We start from the raw sequence: 10,315 nt of genomic DNA, 5'->3' as shown, positions 1-10,315 counted from the left end.
TCCTTGTGTTTCAAGAATTTTACCCATGTCCAGCGGCTATAATCATCTACGATGACTAATCCATATTTCTTCCCTCTGACAGATGTTGTTTTGACTGGGCCAAACAGATCAATGTGCAAGAGTTCTAATGGCCTTGAGGTAGAAACAACATTCTTGGACTTGAATGCAGGTTTGGAGAACTTGCCCTTCTGACATGCTTCACAAAGAGCATCTGATTTGAATTTCAGATTAGGGAGTCCTCTGACCAGATTCAGTTTGTTAATCTGAGAAATCTTTCTCAAACTAGCATGACCTAATCTTCTGTGCCAGACCCACTGCTCTTCAGAAACAGACATAAGACAAGTCACCTTCTGACTCAAAAGATCTTGCAGATCTGTCTTATAAATGTTGTTCTTCCTCTTGCCTGTAAATAGGATTGAGCCATCCTTCTGATTTACAGCCTTGCAAGACTCTTGATTAAAGATTATATCATAACCATTGTCACTCAATTGACTGATAGATAAGAGGTTATGTGTTAATCCTTCTACAAGAAGTACATTAGAAATGGAAGGAGAGTTACCAGACTTTATAGTTCCAGAGCCGATTATCTTGCCCTTCTGATCTCCTCCAAACTTGACTTCTCCTCCAGACTTAAGCACCAGGTCTTGGAACATAGACCTTCTTCCTGTCATGTGTCGTGAGCATCCAGAGTCCAGGTACCATGACATGTTGTGCTTTGTCCTTTTTGCAGTCAAGGATATCTGCAATAGGAATAATCTTATCCTTAGGTACCCACATTTTCTTGGGTCCTTTCTTGTTAGATTTTCTCAAGTTCTGATTGAACTTGGGTTTAACATTGTAAACAATAGGAGGAACAGCATGATAATTCTTAATGTGAGTTTCATGATATTTCCTAGGTTGTGTCACATGCTTTTTGGTGTGTGTTATGTGAAAACTTTGAGCATGTGAAGTGTGCCTAATATCATGGGAGTGGCCATACTTGAACTGATCATACAATGGCTTGTATGTGAATTTCATTTCATCAACAGGTTCAAGTTTGTATGGGGTTTCACCCTCAAAACCAATGCCAACTCTTTTGTTTCCAGACACAGCATATATCATAGAAGCTAGCTGACTTCTGCCAATACTTCTAGATAAGAACTTCCTGAAACTTAAATCATATTCTTTCAGAATATGGTTTAGACTAGGAGTGGATTTTTCTGAATCAGAAGGAGATCCAACATTATTGGATAATTTTAAAAGTTTTTCTTTTAATTCAGAATTTTCCAACTCAAGCTTCTTTGTTTCAAATTCAAATAGCTTTTTCAGCTTTTTGTATTTGAGACTAATCTGAGACTTGAGTTCCAGAAGTTCAGTTAGACCGGAAACTAACTCATCTCTAGTAAGTTCAGAAAATACCTCTTCAGAATCTGATTCTGATGTAGATTCTGATCCGTCATCTTCTGTCGCCATCAGCGCACAGTTGGCCTGCTCATCTTCAGAGTCTGAATCATCTTCTGACTCATCCCAGGTTGCCATAAGACTTTTCTTCTTATGAAACTTCTTCTTGGGATTTTCCTTCTGAAGATTTGGACATTCATTCTTGAAGTGTCCAGGCTCATTGCATTCATAGCACATGACCTTCTTCTTGTCAAATCTTCTGTCATCAGAAGATTCTCCACGTTCAAATTTCTTTGAACTTCTGAAGCCTCTGAACTTCCTTTGCTTGGTCTTCCAGAGTTGATTTAGCCTTCTGGAGATCAAGGACAGTTCATCTTCTTCTTCAGATTCTGATTCTTCAGGATCTTCTTCTCTAGCCTGAAAAGCGTTAGTGCATTTCTTGATATTGGATTTTAATGCAATAGACTTACCTTTCTTTTGAGGCTCATTTGCGTCCAGCTCTATTTCATGACTCCTCAAGGCACTGATAAGCTCTTCCAGAGAAACTTCATTCAGATTCTTTGCAATCTTGAATGCAGTCACCATAGGACCCCATCTTCTGGGTAAGCTTCTGATGATCTTCTTTACGTGATCAGCCTTGGTGTATCCCTTGTCAAGAACTCTCAATCCAGCAGTAAGAGTTTGAAATCTTGAAAACATCTTTTCAATATCTTCATCATCCTCCATCTTGAAGGCTTCATACTTCTGGATTAAAGCTAGAGCTTTAGTCTCCTTGACTTGAGCATTTCCTTCATGAGTCATTTTCAAGGACTCATATATGTCATAGGCCGTTTCCCTGTTAGATATCTTCTCATACTCAGCATGAGAGATAGCATTCAGCAAAACAGTTCTGCATTTATGATGATTCCTGAAAAGCTTTTTCTGATCATCATTCATTTCTTGCCTTGTCAGCTTTACACCTCTGGCATTTACTGGATGTTTGTAACCATCCATCAGAAGATCCCATAGATCACCATCTAGACCAAGAAAGTAACTTTCCAGTTTATCTTTCCAGTATTCAAAGTTTTCACCATCAAATACCGGCGGTCTGGTATAACCATTGTTACCGTTGTATTGCTCAGCAGAGCCAGATGTAGATGCAGGTGTAGACTTTTCACTTTCATCAACCATCTTTTACTGAAGCGTTTTTCTCTTCCTGAATCTTTTCTAAACACAGTTAAGTGCTTGCACCTTAGAACCGGCGCTCTGATGCCAATTGAAGGATAGAAAAACACTTAGAAAGGGGGGGTTTGAATAAGTGTAGCTTTAAAACTTGACAGATAAAAATAAATTGCACAGTTATTTTTATCCTGGTTCGTTGTTAACTAAACTACTCCAGTCCACCCCCGCAGAGATGATTTACCTCAACTGAGGATTTAATCCACTAATCGCACGGATTACAATGGTTTTCCACTTAGTCAGCAACTAAGTCTTCCAGAGTCTTCTGATCACACACTGATCACTCCAGGAACAACTGCTTAGATACCCTCTAAGACTTTTCTAGAGTATACTGATCCACACGATCACTCTAGTTACAACCTGCTTAGATCACTTCTAAGACTTCCTAGAGTATTCTGATCCACACGATCACTCTAGTTACTTACAACTTAATGTAATCAATCTAAGAGTATTACAATTGCTTCTTAAAAGCGATAATCACAACTGTGATATTTCTCTTAATCGTTTAAGCTTAATCTCACTAAAATATTACAAAAGCAATGTAGTGAGCTTTGATGAAGATGAAGATTCTGAGCTTTGGATTTGAACAGAGTTTCAGCAAGTTAATAAGCGTTGTTTTGTTCAGGATCGTTAACCTTGCTTCTCATCAGAACTTCATATTTATAGGCGTTGGAGAAGATGACCGTTGAGTGCATTTAATGCTTTGCGTGTTCCGTACAGCATCGCATTTAATGTTATACGCTTTTGTCAACTACCTCGAGCCTTGTTCACGCTGTGTCTACTGACGTAGCCTTTAATAGCTTTTAACGTTCCTTTTGTCAGTCAGCGTAGCTTGCCACTTGTACTTTCTTCTGATCTGATGTTTGTGAATACAACGTTTGAATATCATCAGAGTCAAACAGCTTGGTGCATAGCATCTTCTGATCTTCTGACCTTGAAGTGCTTCTGAGCGTGATACCATCAGAACTTCAGTGCTTCTGTTCTCTTGTTCTTCTGATGCTTCCATAGACCCATGTTCTGATTCTGCTTCGACCATCTTCTGATGTCTTGCCAGACCATGTTCTGATGTTGCATGCTGAACCCTTTGAGACAAAGCTTCTGAGCGCTGAATTATGCATACTCTTTATATATTTCCTGAAAGGGAAATTGCATTGGATTAGAGTACCATATAATCTTAAGCAAGATTCATATTATTGTTATCATCAAAACTAAGATAATTGATCAGAACAAATCTTGTTCTAACAATAAACACTTGGGTTTTATTTGAACCAACCCAAACTGTCTCGAGACCAAATTTGGTTGGTAGCACATGAGAATGCATTGACCTTTGGATGGTCGAAGACGATGGGAAAATAACCTTGGAGTCAGAAAGGCTTCCCAAATTTCCATAGACTCAGTTTGTTGATCCTGAGATGTTGGTGGAAATTTTCGAGTAAACCATTCAGGACCTATTGTTCTGTGTACAAAGGGGGCCATAGAAGGATCGAACTGGTTACGCCGGGCAAACATCATTGAATACGCCAAGAAGTGTTCACGAAGCTTTCCAATTTCTTCTTTTGGAGTTAGGTAAGCTAACCTGGTTCCTTCTATAGTTCGATTCTTGATTTTGCTATCTTCCTCATTGACGTTTCCTCGAAAGGGGAGATGAGTTTCGAATGTAGCGTTAAGCCACAGTTGTAATAGCCAGAAAGGGCCAGCATAAAGTAAACTACCAGATTTGAAATTCTTGGTGAGGGATGCAGCTTCGCTGAGGTTTTCATAAAGAGACCCTAAAAGCAGTTGGCTGAGGTTGAGCTTTTTTCCAGCATGCAATTGATTAGCCATGCAAAGGTATCTCTTTGCAACTTGAATAGATCTTGAACAGAAGGCACATCGTGAAAGCCATAGCGCTAGAAAAGCAATATGTTCTTCATCAGATACTGCCGTTTCGGTGGTAATATGATGCTTCTGGATGAATGCGGTATAAGTGACTTGTGAGTCATTAAAACCAATAGTATCATTATCCATCTCGTTAGGATCGAAGGTTTCGCCAGTTGGTCGAAGTCCTGTAATCGCAGCCACATCAAAAAGAGTAGGGGTAACCATTCCACAGGGGAGATGGAAAGTGTTGTGAGAAGCATCCCAAAAGTGAACCGCTGCTACTAACATGGGTTGGTTGTATTCTAAACCTGTCTTTGACAGTTGAATCAAATCGTATATTCCTAACGATTTCCAGAAGGATTCTTTCTGTTTCTCTACTTTTTCCAACCAGGCATAGTACAAATCAGGATCCTTGGCCAAAGGGATTGATCTAAACACTTTTACAGAGTTGGTCATATAGTTTACCCTAATTTTCGCTAAAACTAAAGGAGTTTCTGTGGGAGTTTCTTCCATGTTACTGGGGGAGAACAGATATCTTCATCTATCTTAATTTTGCTAACTAATGGTCTGGTCTTGTAATAAGCGGGGAAGAATTTATTCAGAGATGGGATATTTTCACCTGGTAATGGACCCATAAAAGCAAGAGATTTTCCAGAAAGTTCAAAGGGAATGATTACCTGGGAAGCGTAAATAGCGCGTATTTCTTCGGTGTTAGGGTTTTGAACGTGCTCTTGTTCCCCAGACCGTGTTGTTGATTGGAGCTTCAGAGCAGGGTGAAGAACATTTGAAGATGAAGCCATAGGGAAATTTCCAATTAAGAGAACGAGATTTTGAAGAGATTGAAGATGTTTGGTTTTCTTTGAAGAAGATGAAGAAATAGGAATGAAAGGTTGTGTAGAAGTGCAAGACCAAGTATTTAAAGGTTTAACGGAAACCCTTTTTAAATCTTTTGGGTAAAATCCAAAGAACACGTGGCGGCTGGTGATTTAATCCAACGGCGGTCGAATAAGAGATAGCTTCACTCCTAGTATGTAGGAGTAATGATCAAGAAGTAAGGTTAAAACGTGGAAATGTAAGTTATGAGAAGACATCTTTGAAAATGACAAGACGTTTCGGAAACAGGGTCATCAGTGATTATGACGTTAGTCAGCAGTCTTGGAACTCTCAAAGATCAATAAAGAACGAAATCTTATAATGACAAGAAACGCCTATTTCTGTTGACTCTCGAAACAGGCATTTATTGGGGGCAATTTGTTAGCTGAAGATTTCGTTTTGAAGTATTTACCCTTCGAAGAGGTAGAAAATCGAAGGAAAGATGGTTACTGATGGTCATCCCTTAAAAATAAAAGAATGACTACTGATGGTCATGATTCGAGAGTAAATATTTCTAAGTTCACTATGAAGATAATGAATACTGAAAGCTAGTGAAAAGTATGTGTCTTCGGGGACTTAGACGAATTTGTAAATATATTCAAGTATTACTACTTAGCGTGTTTTTTCGTAGTGTTTGTTTAATACACTGCCACGCGTCGAAGACGGACTCAGGCGGGAAGATTTGAAATTCGAAGACGGTTTCGTAACTGTCCAAGTAACAGATGGCATCGCTAGGAGTTTTTATGAGAAACGTGGCAGCAGATTAGTATAAGACCGTTAAGGTCGAAACTAGTATAAATAGGAGTCTTAATGTTAGGATTCCGTGTGTTCATTTTGTACAAATCACTCACATATTTACTCAAGTATCAAGCGTTAAGAGAAAGAGTTCGCTGAGAAAATGTACGTATGACACCACCATTTTAATACATGTGTATTATCTTTTGTTTTTATCTTCCAAAATTACTGCATTTCGTTTACTTCTTGCCATTTACATTTCTGTATCTTTACTTTAACGTCATTTACTTTCGAATTACTTTCATGCTATTTACTTTCAAAGTCTTTTACATTTCTGCAGTTTAAGATTCTTTACGTTTCAATAGTCCTTTTAATTTTCTATGTTATGTTGCTTATCTTTCCATTGAAGTCACATTTATATATAACAAAGTGATTGTCAAGACTATTTGTTCTTTAATCGAACAACGCTTATTGAAGAAGACAAATAATGAATATAGTTCGAATAAACATTGATAACAATCTTCTTGACTATGTGTCCTAGGATCAATCTAGTCGATCCTGCAAGTAACCAAATCATTTATTATAGTTTGGAAGACTAGCGGTTGTTTACCGGAAATCACCGTAAACAGAGGTAAACTTATTAAAACTTCTATTTGGTTAGGAGACCAGTGTTATTAAAGCTCTAAGTCAGTTCATGAGTTCAGCATTTTTTAAAAACTCTCAATCGGATCAAGATTGTCTTGGTAGAAAATTGTTTGGTTGGGAGATCTCCGTAGTTAAAACTCTTTGCTTGATTGGGAAGTCTCCATTGTGAAAACTTTGTGTTTGGTTTGAAAGTTAGTCATTGTAAAACTTATATCCTTGTGTAAGGAAGTTCATCAGTAAATGTTGTCAGAAGCTCACATCATGGTCGAAACTCTCAAGAAGGAATTCTTGGGTAGAGGAGAAGGTCTCATTATTATATCGAACCTCTATAAATCTATGGTGTTTTTGGTTGGACATAAGACTTCATATACAAGAGGGGGTGAGTTGTGGATGTTTGAAATTCTTTTATTGAAAATAAAATCTTTAGTAAAATCATAGTCTAATAACATTTGTTATACAAACAAGTAAATAAGCATCTAAATAAAGAAGTAAAGGGAAGAACAGAGAAAAGAAAATAGCTGAAAAATAAAAGAGATAAGGAAAAAAGAAAGACATCGGAGATTTATATAGGTTCTGTCTAATCACTTGGTTTTCTCTTGTCCCCAAAATTCTTTTTGAGAATTTCCATTATCTTGAGAGTTTTTAATAGAAACCTCCTTTTACATAAATATGAAGTTTTTCATTGACTAACATCCAACCAAACAACAATCAACTTAGATTTTGAAAAACATCTAAAGCCATGCGTCACGCAATTAGTGGCCAGGCAAAAGACCCTCAAAACTAAACTAGGGGTGGCAAAACGGACTCATTCTGTTGGGCATACATGTTCTCCCGCACTTTTGTGCGAGGCGGACTAAGGTTTTAGGCTCTCACCCCCTAGTGTGACCCCTCTGCCCCGCCCCATTTTTTATGCGGACTTTTGCAAGTACGGGCATTAACATAAATTTTGTATTTTTAGGCTTAATAAGTGCAGTGTCCGCGGGCTTAGCCCGTCCCGCCTTCATTTTTTTGCGGGACGGGCAAGATTTTAGGTCCACACCCGCAACTATGATCGTCTCACCCCGCCTCGTTTTCTTCCGGGCTTTTGGGGGCGAACCTAAACGGGACGAATATGCCAGTTTGCCACCCCTGCTCAAAACACCATTTGAACACCCCTGAAAAACCGACACATCATGCAAAAGAGGACATGTCACATCATGCAAAAGAGGACATGTCGAGCAAGAGTGAAAACCAACAGGATCCTCCTTAGGTAGATTAATCCCTAATTTGTTCATCAATTACAAGGATAAACAGAGAATAAGCTCAAAATTTGCGTCCAAAAACAATTTATCCATAGACACGAGACTGGTTCTTGAGTTGATATTATGATGCTTCTCAACGAGGGTATTTGCATCTGACTTCTCAGCAATTAGGGTAAGGGTCCAAAAACAATTTATCCATAGGAACTAGACCGGTTCTTGAGTTGATATTATGATGCTTCTCAATGAGGGTATTTGCATCTAACTTCTCAGCAATTAGGGTAAGGGTCCAAAAACAATTTATCAATAGGAACTAGACCGGTTCTTGAGTTGATATTATGATGTTTCTCAATGAGGGTATTTGCATCTACTTCTCAGCAATTAGGGTAAGGGTAAGGCCGCCCTCCCCTTGGAACCCAGGGATGTTGATTCTCAGCTTATGCATAAGTAAATTGTGCAATCAGCAACTCTTGATTAAAAGCTAAACAAACTGCTTCTATGATCAACTTATTTACGTTTTCCTCTCCAAGCTTTTTAAACTATTTCAGAGCTATGTTGTGAGATGCGAGAGTAAATCAATTAAGCATTTGATAAAAGTTTGTATCAATAAAGCTTAGAGTAGAGTGGATAGGTAGAAGATGGAGACCTTCTGTAAAAATATTCAAAAGATGAACGATGTTGACAAGCAACTAACTACAGAAACTATTTTTGAAATCTAGTATAATAATTGATTCAACGATTTTAATACAATGTAACAACTAGATCCACTTCGTTACAGTTTCGAAAATATAACAAAAACTACATACTAACAAATATCAATCTAATGGTTTCTAAAATCAGTTACAGTAACATAACACCCAAGCGAACAAAGATCCAAAAAATAAAAACCATTGAAAACATTTCAAGTTTAAGAACTTGTAAACTTAGTTACAGCTTTAGTACCCTCAGACACGGCATGCTTAGCCAATTCTCCGGGCAGAACAAGCCTGACAGCAGTCTGAATTTCCCTGGAAGTGATAGTTGGCTTCTTGTTGTACCTTGCAAGTCTTGAAGATTCAGCAGCAAGCTTCTCGAAGATATCGTTGATGAAACTGTTCATGATACCCATGGCCTTGCTTGAGATTCCAATGTCTGGGTGAACTTGCTTCAGAACCTTGAAGATGTAGATCTTGTATGTCTCTACGCTCTTCTTGTTTCTCTTCTTCTTCTTGTCACCAGCGGCGGCACCACCGTCCTTAGGTAGCTTCTTTCCAGCCTTTGGCTTCTTCTCAGCAGGAGCCTTCTCGGCAACGGTGGTCTTTTTCTCCTCTGCGGGTTTCTTCTCAGCAGGCTTCTTCTCTCCCTTTGGCGCCATTGAAAGGTTTGGGAAACTTGGAACTTCGATAAAAGTTAGGGTTTCGAATTGGGAATTGGTGAACAGAAGACGAAAGGTAAGATCTTTTTCAAGTGTTGAAACGGTGTGGTTAATATATAAGACGGTTTTCGTGTCTCTATTGGGTAGTGAAGTTCGTTGCGGATCGATGACGTGGAACTATTTTATCCGTTACATTGTATTCCCGTAAGGACATGATGATAGACGGTCACGATCTTTTTTTGAGTAAACGATGACGCGGATCGATGAGCTGGTTGGAACAAATTTGAGAACCCATGAATTAAGGATATGGCTGAGATGCTTTTTCCTTTTTCTTTTCCCTCAAAAGTTGTGTATCATCTACTAATTTCATTTAATTGCACCACCAAATGCATTTTTTTTTAATGTTGTTGGGTTAGGTTCCATTTTTTTATAAGCAAACATTAATTAATTAATTAATTAATTAATTAATGGAAATGTAGGAAATTCAACCCTAATATTCATCCACACCAATGGACAGGAGAAGAAAAAGCTTAGACACAAGGGGCGGGCGAGGTTATGAGACCCCGAAGTGATTTCCCGTTTTGCAAGTTCATCTTTTGTTTGGAGACGATTAAGAAGAAACTTCCATACGAAGATCTAAATGTTTGAGAGAACATTCGAATTCCATAATCTTCGAAGTGCAATAGAGAGTTCAGGAGAAAGAGAAGTACCTGCATTAGATAAAAATTACAATATAAAAAACCATCATTGCACCACCAAATGATCGCATATGTAACTAAATGAGCAGGTTTGACATTTTCTAAGACGGTTTGAAGCTCTTTCAACTCAGAAAGTGTTGGATCATGAAGGATTAATGTGCCTACATTTATGTTCCAGCTCCAAACGTTATCGCACCAGTAACATAGGCTGCAAATCTTACTCCGATCTACCCGCACATAGTAAAAAAATAGACGGAAATTGTTGGCTCAAAGGTGCTGCCACTAACCAAATGTTCCTCCTGAAATCACTTTAC

The 10,315-nt window shown here is 38.4% G+C and overlaps 1 protein-coding gene across 1 annotated transcript; it reads right to left on the bottom strand.

Moving 5' to 3' along the window:
* Positions 1–8,654: 8,654 nt before the first annotated feature.
* LOC131631062 (probable histone H2B.1) lies at positions 8,655–9,395 on the bottom strand. Its single transcript, XM_058901849.1, has one exon. It carries the CDS (start codon positions 9,301–9,303, stop codon positions 8,857–8,859), a length of 447 nt encoding a protein of 148 aa, XP_058757832.1. The 5' UTR covers positions 9,304–9,395; the 3' UTR covers positions 8,655–8,856.
* Positions 9,396–10,315: the final 920 nt, after the last annotated feature.

This window comes from Vicia villosa, unplaced genomic scaffold (assembly GCF_029867415.1).
Source record: "Vicia villosa cultivar HV-30 ecotype Madison, WI unplaced genomic scaffold, Vvil1.0 ctg.000761F_1_1_3, whole genome shotgun sequence".
Lineage (NCBI taxonomy): Eukaryota > Viridiplantae > Streptophyta > Magnoliopsida > Fabales > Fabaceae > Vicia > Vicia villosa.
The sequence above is the reverse complement of the archived record's forward strand: the minus strand, read 5'-3'. Positions and strand labels throughout refer to the sequence as shown.

What these genes read in the sequence shown, in the direction of transcription:
- LOC131631062 (XM_058901849.1), bottom strand. Translation starts at nt 9,303, where the DNA reads ATGGCGCCAAAGGGAGAGAAGAAGCCTGCTGAGAAGAAACCCGCAGAG.